The sequence below is a fragment of the Camelus dromedarius genome, chromosome 29 (genome assembly GCF_036321535.1).
Source record: "Camelus dromedarius isolate mCamDro1 chromosome 29, mCamDro1.pat, whole genome shotgun sequence".
In the NCBI taxonomy this organism is placed as follows: Eukaryota; Metazoa; Chordata; class Mammalia; order Artiodactyla; family Camelidae; genus Camelus; species Camelus dromedarius.
In genome coordinates this window covers 13,156,548-13,179,039 of record NC_087464.1, presented here as the reverse complement: position 1 = coordinate 13,179,039, position 22,492 = coordinate 13,156,548, and the positions used below count along the sequence as shown (strand labels likewise).

General features: G+C 39.6%; 1 protein-coding gene across 11 annotated transcripts in view; it reads right to left on the bottom strand.

The window, feature by feature from the left end:
* AKAP13 (A-kinase anchoring protein 13) overlaps positions 1–22,492 on the bottom strand; it is a 291,739-nt gene that overhangs the window by 178,320 nt on the left and 90,927 nt on the right. For all 11 annotated transcript variants that reach the window (XM_031440520.2, XM_064480556.1, XM_031440522.2 and 8 more), the window contains exon 3: positions 7,738–7,885. In XM_031440520.2, coding sequence (XP_031296380.2) covers positions 7,738–7,885 — 148 coding nt within the window. The remainder of the gene's footprint in view (positions 1–7,737; positions 7,886–22,492) is intronic.

Below are 22,492 nucleotides of genomic sequence, written 5' to 3'. Positions count from 1 at the left end.
TATTTTCCCTTCAGACATGCACTCACAATCTGAAGGAGAAACTATGAATCACCCTGAGTAAAACGTGCCATAAATCTGGGATTTGTATGGTATGATTATAGGCTGCTTTTTCCAGAGAAAAACTGAGGGTTAAAAGAGGAGGGGAGAACTGAGGGTTTCCTGGATCAGTCTTTATTAATCTTTGAGTAAACTGGAAGAGTTACTACTGATCACGAACAAAGTGCCTCAAAAGTGCCTCGCCCCACCGTCTGGAAACCAACCACACAGGGCTGGCAGGGCTACCCTCTCACATTCATGTTTTCTATTAGGCTCACGTGGTTCACAAGATTATATTTGAATCCCTACAATCTTTTAGATAAAGCATCTAAAAAAAAATCAACTGTTCTTTTTCAAACAAAGGTTATATAATACGGACCTATTAATAAAACTGAAATCACTGCATCTGCACACATAAAATCTCTTACTACCATAAATTAGCACTCAAGACATGACCATCTCCAGGGGCCATCAGTCTTGTGACTGCCTTTGCACACATGAAATGCAAAGCATTAATGATGGCTACATCTTCACAGCAAAAACAAAGGGATGGGAAACTATCCAATGTGACATAGTAACTACAATTTTACATGAAAACAGAAGCTGCCGCATAAAGAGGACAAGTTTTCAGCTAGTGACATGGTGTTTTTCCTTCTACTCCATTTCCTGATAACAGAAAAGGAAAATAAAAATCCCAAGTCCTTTTAAAAGGGGAAGTTCTGAAACTTTTACTGCACTGCTTCTGAGGGAAATACCCCCAGACAGTCTAGAGAGGGGAAGAGAGATGAACTGTTAAAGACACATGGTCTAAACTTTAATTCCATTTTAAAAAACTGACTTCTGAATATATCCCACCATCAGGTCTGGTTCATTTACAACAGAAACATGAAGTAAATGGTGGGGTGGGAGAGTCCTGACCCAAACTGAATTGTAAGAGGCCCTGAAGTACACTGGCAACCAGCGGTAGGGTCAGAAAATACCAGGTTTGAGTCTCACCTCCACTGCAGACAGCCTAGGTTACCCTGAAAAAGCCACGAAACCTTGAAGCTTGTTTGCACACAAACTGAGAACACTGCCAACCTTCTGGGTTGCTAAAAAACATCAGAGATGGCTGTCAAAGCCATCTGGCAAAAGCCAGGCATGTAAAACTGGTACTTATTATTATGATTAGCCATTTAAATGCTCCTGTTCAGGTGACTCAAGGAGAAGAGATCCCTAGTACTCTACCATGAGCTTCTGCAGCAGGGTCACACAGTTTCTGAGCTCAACGGTGCCCGACTCCAGAACTGAAAAGAATAAAGGGAAGGGGGAAGAATGCAAAATACACGAAATACAACAAGGAGCACCCAGGTGGGAAACAATAATTTAACTGCTGATGGCCCTCTTAAAAACATCTAATCCAAACCTTTATTAAACTGGCAGGTCAGGAGGTGTGTGCTCCTGAGGTTGGAGAGCTTCTCTGCAGGCTGCTTATCACTACATGAAGCACCCATCCCCATGGAAACGAAATGCTGCTGCAGATAAACAAATCTGCTAAAGCATGACACAAGAATTACTTCATTTCCTATTAGGCTAAAAGTGGCACACATCCCATCCGGGCCGTCTCTTTTGAGGATGAAACAATTGGGACTTTGTTTGACCAGCTACCCAAAAAGGAACCCTGAAAGGGCCTGCTGGGCCAGCCAAGCCCAGTCCCACTCCTCCATCTTCTACAAGAAAGGCTGCATTAGATGTCAGTGGTGGAAAATATAAAAATAACATCTTTTACTTCTTCAGTTAGGCATCACAGTATTTAAGAATTTGGTGTCTTTTTCTTCCTTTGAAGTGGCTATATAGGGTTAAAGGAAATGTTCAGGCTTCAGACTCACCCTCTAACAGGAGATAGGATTATGTGCAGAAGTATGTGCCTACTATTAGTTTTCAGCGGTCTATCAGTAGATGCGCAAATTTGGCGTATGTATAGAACACCTCTATATGTATAGGAGTCCTTAAGCAGAGGGGTGAAAGAACAGCAGACCCAGGAATCATGTACATTTTGGGGGAGAAAGAGGCTAATTAATGCTGAAAATCTGAACTATAATAATCCCTACTCTAAGGCAGTGCTTCTCAACCTTTTATTCACTGTCATCTCCCCAAGGAGTCTTTGTCAACATTTTTCTCTATTTGCCACCTTTTACCCCATGAAATTTTAATACCACAGATATACCATACATTTGCATATCTATATCTGTGCTTTATATATAAAGAGTAGATTTTTTTTACACTCCTCTAAGAACCAATTTTCACCCCCCTGGGGGGATACTGGCCCCATTATAACGCATGTGCTCAATTCCAGTGGTGTGTCTGTAGTTCTAAGGTGATGAAATTAACAATTTCCACATAAGCATTGCAACGGACAGTAGACAGCGGGCATGTTTCCCTTCAACTACTTCCCAGTTTGTTTTTCCAGGATAGCCAGCCACTATATATAATAACCAGCCCTGGGATAGTAATTTAAGTCTTTTAAAATATAAAATCACATCTTTCTCACTGAAATAGCCTTATAGTAGAAGTATTTGAGAATAGGGAGACTGTTAGAAAATGTCCAATAAAAAATAACTGATTATTTTGACAGAGAGAGAGAGGGTACCAGAATTCTCTGACTGGGCCAGTTTAAAGAACTTCTTCTCAAGTGCGTTATTCAATTTGGCAACCTCTGCACATCTGCTGCTAGAAATAGAGGCTTGGTTCACGAGAACCGAGTCACACCATGATATAACTGTAGGACTACTTGTTGAGAACTGAGCTGTAAGCACTGATTTTTAATTAAGCCCTGAAGGACTTCTCATCATGGTAATTTTTTTTAATCACAAACCTACTTTATATAGTACCTTCTCTTTGATGAGTGAGAAAGTAAAGTAATATACAAAAGACCTGAGTCAAATTTGGGGTCAATGAATGTTTGCAGTTTTCTGGTGAAACAAAAATCCTTGCTGTGAATTCTAAAAGTAAACAGACACGCTAGAAAAAAAAAAAAAAAAAAGATTTCCTCTTATGAGAGACTCTGTACCAAAGCCTTCCACAAAAACAGTATGCAGCATCCACTAAACATCCTGTCTCATTACCATTCTGCAATTACTGTTTGCTTGGCCTAAATCTGGTCTTATTAATAAAAATGAACACAGTAAGACACGACTCTGTATCCCCCAAGAATTATCTTCCAGGGATACTCAGATTTCTTTATATTACTTAGCAGTCCTACAGTCTCTTAAAGAAAACTCAGCTTCATCTCCAGAGGAAAGTCACTGTTTAGTTAAAATGGTATTTGGGGTTGGATTCGTTTTCTAAGAAGAGAAAAGAATGGAGATATTTTATTTTCATTTATTGCAAAGGCAACACCTTTTGTCTCTGGAGACATATTTTCATTTCAGGCTGTATTTCACAACAAATTATATTCTTAAACCAGCCACTTCATAGGTATTTTTGAATGTAGTATTTTACTATAAAACTTGTTTGCCTACTGTTTTTAAAATTTTTTTTAATGGAGGAGAGGTAATTTTGGGTTTATTTTTTTAAAACAGAGGTACTGGGCACTGAGTCCAGGACCCTGTGCATGCTAGACATGCACTTTACCAAGAAGCTCTCCTCTCCCTCTCCCCTCTCCCGTCTAATGTTAATTAGCACAAAGATGGCTTTATTTTCAAAACAGAGGACACTGCTTTCAAAGTCTTCAATTTTTTTTTTATTAAAAACTACTATATATGTTAAAAGTAACATGCTCACTGTAAACCATACAAACAATTCAAAGGCAGATAAAATCTCCAAAGGCTCCAACTAACTGTCCCCTAAGAAGTTACTACTCTTAACATAATCTCATATTAAAAAGAGGGGACTGTATCACATCTACAGTCTTTCTATGGCGGTAAGGCAAGAAAAGATTACCTTAAAAAGCCTTTACGATTTTTTTTTATAACTAAACATACATGCACAATTCATTGTGAGTTTCTACAAGAAAGTAAGCAAAAAAGCAAGAATTTAAGAAAAAAAGGAAAAAGATGGACCATAATCTCAATATCTGAACTTGAAGAGGTATTTTAGGAGACTATTAAGAAATGTCTTATTCTTTACACTCACCCCACAAAATAAAAGGTTACAGACTACCATCAAGGAGTAACTTGTCTTATGAAGGTCAATCAATCATCTAGTTTTAGTAAAAACTAAAATATAACACAACACTGACAATGAAACATGCAGAGGACTCAAAGAAAAATCAGAGCCAGCAATCTGATGAAACATGACATTAAAAGCAAGATCAAGGCACAAAGCTCTTTTTCTTCCCATAGTCAGCCACATCAACTAGGAACTGCAGAGCTAGCCCCACACATGAGCAGAAAGAGTGCAGGGACACCCCTCTTGGCAGCGGCTGCTGTAAACAGACCGTGCACATTTACCCAGTAACTAACTGGGACGCACAAAGCAAGTACAGACTTTGTATGAACAATCCTGACTACTCTGACAGTGCCCTCAGCAGACAGGGAATCTGAGGCTATCGATACGGTTAACTGACGCACAGAAATCATCAGAGGTAGCTCTGCAGAGAGAACACAGACTCCTGCCCCCAGCCAAGAATTCAAGTCAAGAAGCCAAAGGCTCCTTTAGCAATGTTCAAAAGAGTGTGTGTGTGTGTGTGGGTGTGTGGGTTTGTGTGTGTGTGGCGGTGTGTGTGTGTGTGTGTGTGTACCTTTCTAGAAGGATGGCTTCTGAGAAACAGGATGAGTTCAACACAGTGGAAATGCAGTCCCATCAAGTGGTAGGAATTCACAGAACAAGCCTTCCTGGCATAACCAGTGAACAAAACAGACACACGTCCTCTCCCTCATAAAGCTGACACTCCAGTAGAGGCAGGTAGAATACAAATAAGATAAATAAAACATATACTGTGTTAGAGGTTGACAAGTGCAATGGAGAAAAATAAAGCCAGGAAGGGGAGCAGGAAGTGCAGAGAGGAGGCAGTTGTCTAATTTTACAAGGTGGACAGGAAAGGCCTCACTGAGAAAGTGACATTTGAGTGCAGACTTGAAGGAAAGCAAGAACAAGTTAAAGAAATCCCCTAAAGCAGACTTAAGGCAGTTTAATTCTAGACAAAAATATTAACTCCATGATATAAACAAGAAATTCAAAAGTAACTTAACTCCCCCAAATCCCTCCATCTCTGTCCACCCCCTCACCCTCACCCCCACCCCCACAGCAATTACTGAACCAAGCCGGACGACAGCAGCTGAAAAAGTGAACAGAAAGCCCCACACATGACGTCCAGAGCAGCGAGGTCTACTCGGGAAGCCTCCCTTGTTTCCACAGTGAACAAAGCTCCCACTTCACCAAGGAGGGAGGCTTGCTGGTCCCCCTGCAGACACATCAAAGGCTCACATGTGGAAGGGCTGCCTTACTGTTCATTTGGCTCGCCTGAACAAGAAGGTCTTTCAAGGACTCTAGTCCTTTGTCGCCTCTGCTGTGATCAGGGGCCTCAGGCAGCAGCCTGACTGAATTCAGGTCAACTGGGAGCAAAGGGGACAAGTTATGAGAAAATGGCAAATGGGTAAGGTCCTAATTTGAGGGAGGAGAGCTGATTAGTGAAAAATAAGGAGAAGCCAGGTACTCCAGGACCTCAGCAAACGGTCAGGAATGATTTCTGAGGATTCAGATCAAATGAGGAGGAAAGAGCAAAATACAATATCCATTCTGGTCGGCTGGGGTTCACAGAACTAAGGTACTCGAGTCAGTAAGCACAAAAGGACACTCGGAGATGGGTGGGGCTGGAAAAGAAGGGTCCTGAGACACATGAAAGAGCTGTCAGACAGAGGCAAGGGAAGAAATGGGGACTGGAATTCAGAAAGGCAGGTCAGGGACAGGCTACAAGGATCGGGCACAAACTCAGAGCTCTTGGCTGTCATACAAGTACAGTGGGACTGTGAATCCGAGAGAGCAACTGCCTGCAGCCCACCCGAATTTAAGTACTTTGCCACTGAAGGTGTAAGAGCCGCCAGGCATATCCCTCTCCACCAAGAGGCTGGGCTCTGCTGGTTCTGGTGACCGAGGACAGCGGTGAGGGCACAGGGCTACATCCTTGTAAGAGCTGTGCTTCACTTACACTCTCCTCTACCCAGTTACATGCTTCCTTGCTCGCTCTCTCCGTAAGTGCTAGCATGCACGTGTGCACACACACACACACACACACAAACTCCTAAAGCATTTCTAATGCAGGAAAAAAAAAAGTTTATAAAAATTACCTCCATTCCTTTCCTAACAAGGGCCCAACCAGAGACTGACTGATTCTACCTCGCTGGGAAGTCGGTTCTCACCATCACCCACATGTGATAAATGTTCGGCAGTGGTGATACTGGATGGCTCCTGACAGAGAACAGACCTCAAGTTCCAGATAAGCCTTTCTGACATGATAGACATCACGGGAAACAAGGCAACTAGAGCTTTAAGTTACAAAGAAGGATACTTAATACTCTCCAGGAAAAAAAATCAGTACCTATCCTGAACTCCTTGCCAAACTGCCTATCCCTAAAAGTTTGGGGGAAATACGCATAGGAAGTGCCAAGAACCTTTAAATCCTGTATTTTCAAAATCTCTTTTGTCAGCCAGGAGGATAAAAAGTTTTCAACGGCCATAATCCCAGTTCTTGACTGTGGTGTGCTTTCCAGGAGTTGGCAGGTATTAAGACATGAAGTTATTTTATATAAAACGGCACAGCAACAGAATGCTGGCAATCTGACAATACCACCAAGGCCACATACTGAAGGGGCTTCAAGAACTAGTACTTTTTTACAACATCTGTGTCAACAAAGTGAAATCAACGTTATATAAAATAAATACTGGTAACAGGAAAGTTCCAATAAGAACTAAATCCATTTTAGTCCCTAAAGGCAAATGGTTCAACTATTAACACTTTTTAGGCCTTCCCCTTAAATGCGCCCTCTCTTATATTCTGATGAAAACTGGTCAATTATTAACTGTGAGGCAAGGTCAATTAAAGAAAGAAGATCATTTCCAAACACAAATCAATACACCTTCAGGTGCCTGGGATAGGTCAAGAGATGGCCATTACTTTATAAGCCATTTCTGGTGGAAGAAGCAATGACTGAGTAACATTGTAAAGAATTTTTAATAAATAAACACTTTCATTTTAAACTTATAAATGCAATAGTGATTAAGTATTCATTCCACCATGAACTATAATCCGTTAATTTGAGGAAACTTTGGCTTTAACAGAAGACTTGTAAAGTCCTTCCCTGATGGATACTGAGGAATGTGTTACTGTGTTTTCCCTTTGCTTTTGCCACTATATTTAGAATCAAATCTGCAGTTATATCATAGTAACCACACAATAACTTTTATCTTCCAAATGTGTTTTAGTTTTCCTCAACATTCCAATAAACTGGTATTTTTGCTGATCCTAATTACTGTCTTTCAATTTATGACACCATTTTATTTCTAGTTAGGCTCAGATTTTTGTGGAACAAACAAGATATAAACAAGATATTTTATTTCATAAATGGATTTAAAATAAAGATCTAACAATAGTTCTACCACCCTGACTCATTCGTCCTGTCACTCTGCACTAATGAACAGCGTAGAGTGAATATGAATATACTAATGACTTCTGTGGAATAAAAGAGTGACAGGAGTTAGTGAAGATTCTACTCAAACACTTACCAGGAGCAATGGTCTCCAGGGTATCAGAACTGACCTTCCGCGTACTTGTACAGTGATGGAGGGTGGAACCCGAAAATACCAAGTAAAAGACTACATCATCCTCAACTTTGTCCTCTTCAGCGAGCAGCACAGTGACAACACAGTCACCCTACGAAAGGGAGAGAGAGTTTGCGTTAGGCTCCTCTTGGGACTCTATCGTTACAAAATATCAAGTTTAAGGGAAAATCAAATGTATTTGTATGCCACTGCCCCAATCTACTAAGTTTATACAAATATAAACACTGATTGAGCACGTATGTGTCAGGAAGTATTCTAGGCATTGAGAATACAGAACGACCTGAAAATAAGATCTCTGTCCCCTTTAAACTTAAATTTTAGTGGAGGGGGGTTAGACAAACAAGTAAATCAACAAGATAGCTGTATATTTATGTGAAGAACTTTTTAAAGGAATATAAAAAAGCTCTCTGGAAAAGCTCTGTAAAAATTTCAGGAAAATCCAAAAAATAAGGCAGAGAGGATGGAGGAAGCATATTTAACAGTTGCATCCTTATACTCAGATGCCCCTCAATCTCTGTGTTCCAGTTGTAGCAATAATTCTCTAGATTCTACACGCCACAAATCACTGCCAAGTCCACCCATTCTCCAAGAAACACGGAGCGCCTCTATCGCAGCTGGCCTGGAAGCAGTGGCGTGCAAAGAACGTAAGCTTGGGCTCCAGACAAATCTGGGTTTAAACTCCGTCTACAAAGACTTTACTTAAATCCCCTAAATCTCAGTTTCCTTCACTGTATAAATGGAGATAATACCTTCTCTTCTTACAGCTAATATGTGAGAACTCTTGAAACATATTCACCTCTCAGTCTACGACAATATTCTTAATCTATTAAAATGGGAGGGTCACTTTTCCAACAACTGGTGTTTCCTGACCATCTGGAATCTCTACTCTTCTCTACCCAGCCCTCCACTAAGCCCATAGAATCAGACATAAACCTTGTGCCAGTAACTCTGCCCATGATCTTGCAACTATTCAGAAGTTAGGACATCTCTGTCCTTTTATTTGCAAGTATTCTAGCAATTTTGATACATTAATTTTTTAAAAATTGAGGTCAGTGGCTAAATTACATTTACTCTATGAAACACAGTCCTAATTACCATTCTCCCAGTCATAAACATTATATAATTCATGTTGTAACCATAAACAAGACTTTAAAGCACTGAGGTTCAGCACTGTATAAATCTTAATAATGCACTGTGCAAAATCCAATTTAGAGAAAACTAGGCCATTTTAACATTAAACAGGGGAGAGAATTCTCATTACTTAAGAGCATCTTTTTTCTTTTCCACTTTAGCAATAATAAAGCCTCTTAGAGAACCATGCCACCCTGCGGCCACAACTTAATGGTCTGCAGCATGATGAAGCAGCAGGTAGTGTTTCACTAAACTATGAAAATCAAAAATTGTAATAAAGTCAAGCTTGGGATCAAGTCTAGTAGAGGAAATGCTCCAACAGGTTGATTCTGGAAATGGAGTTCACAGTACTTCCCACAGTCCTGAGTGTCTCTTATTGTATCCCCAGTGCTCTGCGCTGTGTTCTGCACACGGTAGGGGTTAATCTGCTGTTAAGAAGTCAGAATGAACTACAGATAAGCTGTAACTCACTATGACTGCTGAACTGGAAAGTTCCAAAATACCCTAGCACGCAGAATAGCAAAGTCAGTAAAAGAGAATCATCACTGACTTTAGTCACTATTTAGAATTACACTTTGGGCTTGTGTGTAAGTTCTTTTCTTGGAAAAGCTTAGGCTGGTAAAATGTTTAATATACTTTGGCATGATAAACCACAACCAGTTAAAATGTCTGCAGCACATATGAAAAGAATTAATTTCTCAAGGTACTGAAATATCATTATAACCTGAAAAAAAGTATAAATTAAAGTTTTAAAGTTTCATCTTTTGGAGCACACATTGGCAAACTTTTGAGCCATGGGCCAAATCCAGCCCTCTGCTTGTTTCTATGTGGCTCACAAGCTGAGAAAGGATTTTACATTTTTAAATGGCTGGAAAAAAAATCAAAAGAAAAATATGTGTTAACATGTGAAAGTTCTATAGCACCCAAATTTCAGCGTTCACAAATAAAGTTCTACTGGAACACAGTCACACTCACCTGCTCACACAATGTCGATGGCTACTTTTGCTCTGCTGTGGGCCACAGTAGAGTTGTGTGGCTGCAAAAACACTGTGGGGCCTGCCAGCCTAAACTACTTATAATGTGGGCCGTTACAGAAAAGTTGTTTTTCCACTTAGATAGCTAACCTGGAATTCCAAGAATATATCTTCTTTTTCAAGATCAAGAATTTCCTCTCCACACGAAACCCACGAGACCTCTCTGTGCCCAGGATACGAGTGATATCTGGGGCCTTCTTTTAATGGGGGTCAGAGAAGATGGCTAATCGGCAGTTGAAACCCTTTTAACAAAGCTTTGCATATCAACCTTTTTTATTCTTAAGACCAAGGTAAATAAGCTTTAAATTGCTTTCATAGCTTTAATAGTTTTGTTTAAAAAAAAATTTGAGTCAACTACCCAAAATATTCAAGAGAAGGGAACAGAGAAGCTTCACTCACTTCAAACTCACTTGAAATTTAGGTTCCAAAGGCACCTGGAATCAAAGTACCTGTTTTCCTTGAAGGAGTATCCTCTGCACTCTGATAAAGTCACTGGGAGCAAATAATAAACACTCTTACTCTGCATTTCAGCCACATGACTCCTATTTTACTGCAGTAGTACCAGGCACTTAGAATTACTTGAGATGGCCTTAAAAGATTAATCGAGCAGAGTGGTGATTAGAAAACAAAAGTGAAAAACAGATCTAAGTAAGAATTTCTGTTGAGGTGGTTGCTTTGATCACATCATCCCTGAGGGACACCCTGGTAAATGACGTTACAGCTCATGGGAAGGACAAGCCCCAAGGAACAGGCAGATAAATCAATCTGGCTGCCAGTTAACAAGTCTGTCGTGTTTTTTTAACTACAACAGATGAACTTATTATAACAAGGGCAATTTTCAAGACATTTTGATTAAAATTTCAGTTTGACCACCTAACCCTGGGGACAGAGTACATCCACATCTCCATTTCTCCAGGAATCTGAACTCAAGAAATAGAGTGCTACCAAGGTAATTTCTATGTTTCTTTATTAATGAAAAATGTATTCTTGAACCTGACAGTTTTTCCAGGGTCCTAATTAGCTTTGCTGACAGATGGCACAAGAACTAACAGAAAAGACAATCTCTACTAGGCCCCAAGTACAGGTGACCCCCCCAAATATAAATGCACTGCAATCCTAAAATGCCACCAATCACTTACTGGGTTTTAAATCGCAGTTATGGTCCCAGTTCTCCCCATCTTTAACTCATTTATATAGTGGATACATTGTATTAATAGTACTGTAATCACCTTTATATACTTATTAAGTAGTAAAAGAAAATTTGTTTTTCATTTACATTTCTAACCTGGAATTCAAAGAATAAACCTTCCTTTTCTAGATCAAGGATTCTCTTTCCACATTAGACCTAACATCCTGCTGAGAGACTCTCGATGCCCAAGATACCAGTGAGGTCTGGGGCCTTCCTTCCACTGGGGACAGTAACCTGACTGGGATAGAGTGGAACGGGAGGAGAAGAGCACCTGAAGGACGGGGGAGAGTGACTTAGCAGTGTGGGGACAAGCCAGGCCTTGGAAACAGGGAAGATGACAGACAGCAATTTGGGGAATGAGACTGCTAGGCAGTTCTGTGGGACGAGTGTTAAAAGAAAGGACAGCACTGCTCTCTGAGACAGCAAAATGGTGTCAGTCGTTAAGGTTTCTAAAAGGTGGCCCCATCAGCAGAAAGATAACCGTGGTGGTACGCTAGAGCTGGCAAGGATGGGCTTGGAAGAGCTTTCCGTATTTTCAGGAGTTCCACACACCAGGTGTTAAAACATAGCCATTAATAAAAAGCAAATGACATAAGCTTACAATTAAATAGATGTAATTAATACTCAAAAGTCACCACTTCTTAATTATTTTGCCACATCAGACTATTACCTATGCTCTTGAGGTTTCCATCTCTTGCCCCTGTTATAATGATGCACTACTGCATCTTGTCCCAGTACACATCTCTTGCCAACTCTGTTCAGTGATGTGGTGCTTGACATCTCGAAAACAACCATTATGGGAGTATTAACACCACTGAAATAGGCAAATGTTACAAAGCAGGGTTTGGCTTGGTTTTGCTTTTTTTCTTTTTAACCATCACATCACTGAGAACAGGTCAGCAAAAGGGAAAAGGGGGAAAGGAAGAGAATTTCTATAAGGAAGGCCCAATCAAGAGAGGTCACTGCTTACAAGGAGTCAGAGGGCTTGCTATAAGAGGAAATCCTAGGCCAGTACAAAGCATCTCGGGTCATGGACAACAATGCCGCCACCGTTCTGCTCCCAAGAGTTCAATATAATCCCCACCCTAGGTCAACGTGTTTTCTAATTTTCAAACTTGGCTGAGAACTTGTGAGCACACCACAGTGGTTAAGAGGACGGCCTCAGCCTCCGTCACAGCAGACACAGCACACCACTCTCTCCAGCTGTTTAACCTGGGGTACACTAAGGTCTCTGCCATGAGAGAGCAACAGTCACACTTACCTCATGTGGTCATGGCAACAAGTAAATGATAAAAGTAAAGCACCTGTAGCAGTGCATGGCACATGGTAACTGTTCAATAAACGACAGCTATAATCACTGTACGGTGCAGCATGATGACTACAGTTAACTGGTTAACAATCCTGTACTGCACACTTGAAAGTTGCTAAGAGAACAGATGTTAAATGTCCTCATCAGAAGGAAAGTTTTCTAACTATATGTGGTGATGGATGTTACCTAAGCTTATTGTGGTGATCATTTTGCAATATATATATATATATATACTGAGTCACTGTGTTGTACACCTAAAACTAATGCAATGTTATATGTTAATTATATCTCAATAAACAACTAAGTGATAGCTATTACTATTTCCAGAATGTCAGCCCCATGAGCATGTTTCATTCACTGAGCTATTCCCTTTGTCTAGAATAAGCAGTAGGTGCTCAAAACACACATTTGACAAGAAAGAAGAGGAGACACCAAAACTTTAGTAATAGTTATTCCTAGGTAGTAGTTGAAGCCAATTTTAATTTACTTCGTGCTTTTGTGTTTTCCAATTTTTAAAAATAAAAATCGATTATTTTAAAAAGAAAAAAAACTTATTTTTAAAAATAATTTGCTCACTTATAAATTACAAAGGGAAAGATAGAAGCCTGGCAGACACCACCTGAATCAAGTGATCAAAAAAGTTAACATCACAAATAATGAAACAAAGTAACATCAGACGTCTTCTGATCCCACCCACTGGGTACACAGCATCACTTCGTGTTCCTAACAAAAATGCATAAACTCAATTTAGTCCTAAGAAAACATCACACAAACCCAAATTGAAAGGCTTTCTGTTAAAAAAAAAAAACCAAAAAAAAAAAAAAAAAAAAAAAACAAAACTGGTCTATACTCTTCAAAAAAGGCACTAATGAAAGACAAAGACTGAAGTACTACCCCAGATTAAAGGAGACTAAAAAGACTTTCCAACTAAATGCAATACATGATCCTGGACTGGATCCTGAACAATAAAAACAAATTGCTATTAAGGACATTAATGGGACAAGCATTCAAGATCTGAATGAGGTTTTCGGATTTAACACTGAATCAGTGTTAAAATTTTCCTAGTTTTTGGTAATTGTGCTGTGGTTATGTAAGAGAATATTCTTATTTTTAAGAAATACACAATGAAGTATCTGGGGTAAAGGAGCATGTCTACAAGTTACTCTTAAATGATTCAGGGAAAAATGAGAGATAATGATTAATTAAGCAAACAGGGCAGAATGTTAACAGCTGGTGAATCTGGGTTTAGGGTATATGCGATTTCTTTGTATTAGTCTTAAAATTTTTCCATAAATTTGAAATTATTCCAAAATAAGAACTTTCCTGGGACAGACTGGGATTTCAAAATGTAGAATAGATAAACAAGATTACACTGTATAGCACAGGGAAATGTATACAAGATCTTGTGGTAGCTCACAGCGAAAAAAAATGTGACAATGAATACATGTATGTTCATGTATAACTGAAAAATTGTGCTCTACACTGGAATTTGACATAACATTGTAAAATGATTATAACTCAATTAAAAAAAGTTTAAAAATATATAATAAAAAAAAAGAAGTTTCCAAGAAATAACTTCTCAAACAATTTATATGACCAGATACTCAAAGTTAAAAAGTATAAAATTAAGTTACGTTTCTGAGACATATTTAGTAAAGACATTCTTGGAGGGTCCCAGAATTCGGTAGTTATAACAGTAACTTTCATTCTAGAATCGCAAAATGACAAGAGATATACCCAGCGTTCACATGGGAAACGTGAAACAAAGGAAGTAATACTAGGTAAATACTGAGCATTACTCCAAAGTATTATCTTTCCATGAGGTGCCAATTATTACAGTACCAACAGAGTAACTCCAAAGTGAGTTCTTGTATAATTCAGGTGCTATTTGCATTCATGCAATTACCTTCATTCTCACCTTTAAATACAGAGTTTTGGCAACTGACATACCATTTTGCCCAATCATTTCCTAAAGCAACCAAAGACTGACAGTCGGGATTGGCTTTTCCATTATCTGAAATGCAAAGCCTATCCCATGGAAACTCAGGGCAGCTGGTTTTAAATTTCACTAAAGGCTCACACCACTGAGGGACATCCAGTAGCAGTAAGTATACCTAACACTCCGATTTTGGTCACTAATACCATTCTTCAGTACTGGAACCAAGGCGGCTCAAAGAAATGGCTGTTTCCAGTGCTAGGTCATGGGATGTACAAGACAAGGACATCTTGTTTTGACAGAAAATAAGCAAACGTTCCAGTTAAAAAAAAAAAAAGGACGGGGACATGTTGCATATTGAAGTGGCTTCCTCTGGCCAAATCTGGAACAACTTGGGACCGAATTTTCAATTAAGAACAGTAATGAATTATAAATAATGAAAAATAGGAAGTCATGAGTCTACACTAACAATACTAACAATAGACATCCTAACAATAGACAAATAAATTAAACAGACATCCTAACAACAGATAAATAAATTAAACAGAGGAGAAGGGAGAACCCTATGTATAATGGAATGAAGAGGCTGACTGGGCCACAAGTAGTAAAATTACCATTTTGCAACCATAATGGTAGAGGATCAATTCTGGCAAAAACTGTCAGTGGATGCTCAATCTAGGGGGAAATTGTGATGAGGAACAAGACATTTACATTGTCTTAAAAGTATCGCCCCACAGACTGCTTACTAGTTACAAGGAAGAAAAAAGTAGTATTTATCAAATGAAGACCTCTGCCAATACCTTGACCAGACAGTCAAAATAAACATCCTCAGTAAAGATAAATGAACAGTGTGTGCTTCCAGATGTGATGCCCTGAGAAGGACACAAAACTACCTAAGCAGTACTCTGACCAACAACACAAAAGTTCAATCTAATAACAAGGAAGTATTAGACAAACAAAAAATGAGAAATGTTTTATTAAAAAAAAAAAGAGGGAGAGAGAGAGAAATGTACTGTATTCTTCAAAATGGCCAATGCCATAAAAGATAAAGGCGAGCTGTGGACACGTCCCAGATTAAAGAAGTTAAAAGAGGCCTGACAACTAAAAACAATAACCAACTCACTGTGATTTAGAAGAGGGAAGCTCCAGTCTCAGGAAATTCATACTGAAGGGCCTTAGGGATAAGGGGCCAGGATATCTGTAACTTACTGACAGACAGTAAAGGAAACACTGTGGGTGTAGACAGGTATTAGAGAGAGTGCAAACGATAGAGCAAGTGGGGTGAAATGTTAACAACAGGTGTTATCCTGAGTAACTAAAATATGGTTATTCTTTGTACTGTCTTTTACAAGTTTTTATAAATTTGAAATTATTTCCACATATAAAGTTTTAAGAACATAAAAATGAGGGAAAAAAAGTGTTTCATTCAAAAGGCTTTAAAGGACTTAAGGACTGGGGATGTGACAAGCTCTATCAACACAGATGTGGAAAAAACTCTTTATCAACAGCAAACTGTTTATAAAGTGGCCTTGGTGCTAGGTTCCAGGCTGGACGCAGGGAGCCTGTCCTCACTCCTGCACAATCATCTCTTATCCGACGAAAGAGGAAAAACAACTAATATAACACAGCAGACATTTTAACCACTAAATTAATAGTCCAGACACAATAAACACCACAGCGAGTTTGGTGACAGGAGAAAGGGCGGGGAGCCAACACTGGCTCACAACTACCCTCTTCTGTTTTGTTTTTTTGGTCTTTTGAGATGAGGGCCTTTATTATTTTATTTATTTATTTAGGGAGTGGGTATGTAATTAGATGTATTTATTTTAGTGGAGATAATGGGGATTGAACCCAGGGCCTTTGCATGCTAAGCACGCACTCTACCACCACAACAACTACCCTTTTCTGAAGGCCCACTGCAGGTCAGAGGGTGGAACCAGCCACTTTACAAACACTGCAAGGGCAGTATCTCTGCCCCTGCTTAAGAGATGAGAAAACTGCAGTCCAGAGAATCTGTAATATCTTGTGTAAGAACAAAGCTAGAAGGGGCTAAAGTCGGGATTCAAACCCAAGTAGGATGCCAAAGTCTGTATTCTTCCCACTATTCTGATGCTAAGGTTAAGTGCAGGAAACAGAGTTAGGTGACAAAAAAGGAGATGTGTATTTGCAAAGAGGTAATCATCAATAGAAAAAAACACACGGTCAATAGCAAGCGAGCTGCAGAGACCGAAAGGACCACGACAGTTTAGAAGGAAGAGAGTGCTGAAGACAAGGAAGACGAGCATCCAGAGGTGGTGAGGGAGATGAAGCAGGAGACAGGGTCACATTCAGGGTAAACTCAAACCCAGGCACATGGGCTGCTAGGATGCGAAGATGTGTGACAAAGCCCTGGACAGAGTATGTTTAAGTGTACGCTTAGCCCACCTTATTGCACGCACTTCTCATCACCACCTGAAGCTTGTGAAAAGCAAGAACTGCACCCATTTGGGCGCTTCGCCCAGTGCCTGTCTAACAAAATGAAGTTTTCCAATAACTATATGAATGAACAAAGGTAGCAGAGATCAGCTTAAAAAGAGTATCAATGGCAAGCCAAAAAATTCATACTTGAACCTGTGTGTAGGCAAGAAAAAATATACAGCCTTGTGTGGTATGTACTGGTAGAAAATCGGGTAGCAAAGGAGTGGAGGGTAACATGCTAGAAGCTGCAAGTGTTCTAGGAGGTTTATCTCACAGCAGTATCCTAAAAGGAAAAAGAGAAAAGAGGAAAGGAAACCATCCGGGGAAAATATTACAAAAACATAGTGTAAGAAAGCAAAAGGAGCTTAAACTACTATGGTACCAAGATGAGCTAAAAAGAAATAAATGTGAGAAAGGCATGTGGTTGGAATAATTTGATAAAATATGGTAACTGACTGACTGGGGGCTGGACAAAGACAGGAAGAGAGTAAACATGAAGTGACATTAGCAGAAAAAGGGGCATCTCACTAATATGAGGGGGAGATGATTTGTGAGAAAGAACAATAAGCTTTAAGTGTCAAGTTTCATACACCAGAAGGATGGAAAATTGTAGATATTACATATCCAACAGGTAGTCAGCAGGACAGGCTGTCAGAAAAGGTCTGAGCTGGTGAGGCAGATCTGAGAGTCAACGTGAACTAAGTTAAGAAGCCTGGGCCATCAACGAGTCTCCATGGTCACAGAGAGCCAAGGACTAGACCTTCAGGTTCCCGTAGGGGAGAGAAAGAAGAAACTGATCTGCAGAATCAGACCAAGCAAGGAAAGGCCAGCCAGAGAAGAGGAGAAACCAAAGAACAGAGAATCAGGGATGCCAAAAAATGTAAGGATTAAAGGCTAAATGAATCCAAGTCATTCAGAAAACAGCTGCCAAATCAGAGTTTTTAAACACTGGATATTATTAAACTAACAAAAATCAATATAATATCAGCAAACCTCAGAGAAATATCAATCTCATATTTCTATCTTTGTGAGCATCCCGAAGTACCATTCCTTGTCCTTCTTTACACTGGGACTCACTCAAAAGGAGAATACCACAAACTTTAATCATAATTTGTGCCACCTAATTTACTGGAGTGTTCTAGGAAATAAAAGGCCAGTTTGTAAGGCACAGTCATAGCAAAATGTAACCTGAGTGCCTTTAAGATAACAACAAACATAAATGTATGATGTTGTTGCCATCAGGCTGAAAACAGAAGACCCAGCAGAAGGAAAAACCCCAAATCCAACTTGCTGAACAGGACTGTTGAGTTCTGCTGGGTTTTTAATAACCCTCCCAAAGTAACTTGTATGCATCTCAGAGTAGCTTTGTTTTTCTGGGCAAATAACACCATCACAAAGCACTAGCTCATCAGGTTTGCTTTGCCTGTTTGTTTAAGTTTTATCTGTATTTAAAAAGTCTTTATTTTTATTTCAAGTATCTTCAAACTTTCAGTGTGTGTGTGTGACAGCAAGAGAGTGCATGTGCCCACATACACACAAATCTTCAATATTATGTAGGATCCACTATTTCTTCTGTGCAATATGTTCCTCACTAACAGAGTATCTGCCACGACAAAGGGTCATGAAGTAGGAAAAACACAGGCTCGGGAATAAGATCAGAAGTAGTCACTTCATAGCTACAGACCTGATAAATAACCACTAGAAACTCATTCTGTCAGCAAAATGAGTTTATTCATGATAGTATTTATTGATCATCAAATATCTGTCAAGCACTTTTAAGAACTAGGGGATAAACATGAAAGAGGCAAGGCCTCTGGCCTCACAGAGCTTTCATTTTAGCAAGTAAAACAAATTATAATAAGTAACACCAAGGGGAAAGTTCTATTACAGAGAGTAAGACAGGTAAGGGATTAAAATGTGTCCAAAGTGGGGTTGAGAGTCTGTTTCAGGCAGGGGGGTCAGGGAAGGCTACTAAGGGAAGTCACATTTGAGCAGAAACCTGAATGAAGAAGCAGGTTACAAGTGTTCAAGGCCAAAGAGCCCAGCAACTGCAAGACAAGAATAAACTCAGCATGTACACGGAACAACAGAGGGCCGTGAATCAACACTGGATGGTCGACGAGGTAGGACTTTGGATTCTGTCCTAGTCTGAAGCTAAAGCACTGGAAGGTTCTGAAAAGAGGGACATAATCTGATTCACGTTTTAAAATAATCACTGTGGTTCTCTCTCCTTGGAGTGACTTTATCTTTTGTCTACACCTACGTGCTTTGAACAAACAATGTCCATTTGAGAAGTAATGTGCCATAGTTCGAGCATACAAACCATAAGCAAGAAAGAGGACATAAAGAAAAGCCAAGGACGTTGGCTTTTATACTCTAATCCCAGAGAAGCCCGGGAAGGCTTAACATTACTTCCCCCATCTACTTTCTACACATGGTTGGAAGATCAAATGAGAAAATGATAAACAACTTTTATACAATATTAGTGATCATTATTCTTCAAACGTCCCATTATCCGTGAGGTCTTCCCTGACTGTCCTACATGAAATATGAACTCCCCTGCCCCAACTCTCCTTATCTTGCCCTGTTTTTCCCCATAGCACTTTTCACTATTTTACATGTATTATTTCCTTGTGTGTATGTGTGTATACATGAGTTTATATACACATACTCAGTATATATTCTACATATATATTATATGCATGAAATTCTAAGGGCATATATTTAGTTGCATATTTCCCTGATTCCCTCCTCTCTTCCCAACTTTTATGTAAGCTTCACGAGGCCAGGGAGCATATTTGTTTTACTCACTGCAATATCATGGCCTGAAAGTGTATTTAAGTACTCAATAAATAATGGATGGATGGATGGACAAATGGATGGATGAATTCCTAACTGGATTTTCTTCCTGGAAATAATCTGCCTCTCTCTCGTCAACCCATTTAAACACTTAAGATGACTAGATGAGAAATTAGATCTCAAATCTAATTCTCTGGCTATGCCAAACTGGAGCTCAGTGGTCCTTAAACAGTCACTTAAAATATAACTAAGGCTCAAAAGGACCAGTGACAAGAAGAGAATATAACAGCATCGTCCCCATTTATCTACCTCAGCAGCTTTACCCATCTCTCTCTCAAGTGGAAAAATATTCAGGTAATCTTCACTCCCCTCAGAATAAAGCCCACTTTCCAGACTGGCCAGCAAAGCCCTTTTTATAACACCTTCCTTAAAAGAAGTCTCAAAGCACCTCAAGTGACATGAACCAAAATCAACTGTGAAAAGTTACTAATTCGGGGCATAAACTACATTCATTCCATATGAACAGTGGTTGATTTCAATGTTAGAAAACATGTAACTATTTTATTTCACATTTGAAGTTAATTTACTTCAACCAGGTTCATCTTTTGCCACATGAAAATACAGGGTCAATGAAACCCCTATAATCTTCATTTTTAATCCTTTATTCCTGCCAAAAGCATTCCGTTCCCAATGTTAATACAAAACTATTATTTAAAATACTACTACTAATGATAATCAAAATTCATACTGTCTTCTAGCTTCAAAATTTTTCAACACTAAGATATACACAAATTCTTAAAGATTTCCTAGCACCACCTATTTGGTCCATTAAAATAAAACCAGCAGATGATTTATAAAACAGAAACAGACTCACAGACATAGAAGACAAACTTATGATTACCAGGGGAAGGGGATAGGAAGGGATAAATTGGGAGTTTGAGATTTGCAGATACTAATATATATAAAATAGATAAACAAGAAGTTTATACTGTATAGCACAGGGAACCATATTCAGTATCTTGTAGTAACTCACGGTGAAAAAGACTATGAAGATGAATATATGTATGTTCATGTATGACTGAAGCATTATGCTGTACCCCAGAAATTGACACATTGTAAACTGACTGACTGTACTTCAATAAAAAATACATATATACCAAAAAACCAGCAGATGGCGCTCAATTAGTATGTTGCGTTCGCTATGGAATGGTTTTAGAGACTATTCTGTTTAATGGGGAATAATCTTGAAACTTCAGCTGGGAAAGGAACCAAATTTTTAAACTTTGGAAATCATTTAATGTATGGCCCTTTTAACCAGAAGTGTTCCTTAAAAAGATTTTTTTTTTTTTTTAGAATTCTAAGAGTATAACCTTTTTGTTTCAATGTACAACCCTGTCTGTCAGTCCGTTCTTGGTAATAAGCAAAGCTAAATTGGTTGGACGGGGTTGGCTGGTGGCTCTGAAAAAAAAAGAAGCACCAGCCTCACCCTTTCACAGATGTTTCCCAACTCTCTGGACCTGCTAGAGTAATTAGGTCAACACTTAAAGGGACAGTCCCCTTTGCTAACAGGACCAGATATTCAGTTAAAATGCAGAGATCATAAAGGTTTTTGTTCATTCTTGATAGAAATTTAGTGAGACTGGAGGGGATTAGACAAATTAATCTCTCTGCTCCCCCAGAGAGCAGACGACTGAAGTGGGGGCATTTTATCATTAAAAAAAAAAAAAAATCTACCAGCTTGACGTCTGGTCTACCCATCTCTGACCCTTACTCATTCAGCTTTCCTGGTCAGTTCTCTTGGTTTTCCTCAAAAGTCACCTAGGAAATCGGGTCTCCAGGCTTTTAGGCTAGCCACACAGTTGGAAGCAGTAGAATCTCCAAAATACAATGGGATGAAGTTACTCCCAAGACTCATAGATGGCCAGCAGGATAACATCCGACCTCCTGAGCACGCCCCGTCAACTGGCGGCAAACACGCCCTCCCCAACCTAGCCCCTGCTCACCTCTCCAGCCTCTTCTCCCTCACAGCCCCTCCCCACACATGTCCTGCAATCATACCACACCGCATATGGTTCAAGAGCACACCAAGAGGTTTAAGCCTCACTCTTTACTATTTGTTTCACTACTAGGCCATGCTGCTCCTTTTACCTGTCATATCCTCCTCTCACCTGACTAATGATCGGCCCAAGAGAGGACAGTATGAAACAAGACATGGTTGCCTTTCCTGAGTAGACACCTGGTCTCCGTCCTCAGGTGAAGGCCTCCTTACCTGGTCTTACACACTGTGTCTCACCCACTGCATGCAGATCAAGGTCTCCTCCAATTCCTTAAGCTGGCTGTTTGTGCAATGGGTACATGCACGGGAGGGGAACCCAGCAGGTCAAGTTGAACTCATTCCTAATCCAGGATATGACAAACCATTAAGACCATGAAAAGAGATATTCGAGACCTGCAAGTGGGACACTGTCAACTACACCAAGATTAAGGAGGGAAGAAGCAAACACAGAATAGGAGGCATTATCACTGGCTCTAAAGTCACATTACTCAGAATACCAGCTTCCCTTGCTACTAGCTCCGTGATTCTTTTAGGAACTACCTCCGGTCCTTTTTGGGAACTGCTAGATTGTAAACTCCAGAAGGGGAGAAACTGTATCTTCTATATTCACATATCTGACATGCATGAAACAATTTAACAATGGGCCTTTCACCAAGTGCTAACTATGAACCAGCAGCACTTTAATTGTCTTACACAGATTAGGGTTACTATATAATCCCCTTAAGCAGTAGTATTTTAACAAGGTATACCAAGTATCTAGCACACAGCAGACCCAAAATAAATGCCC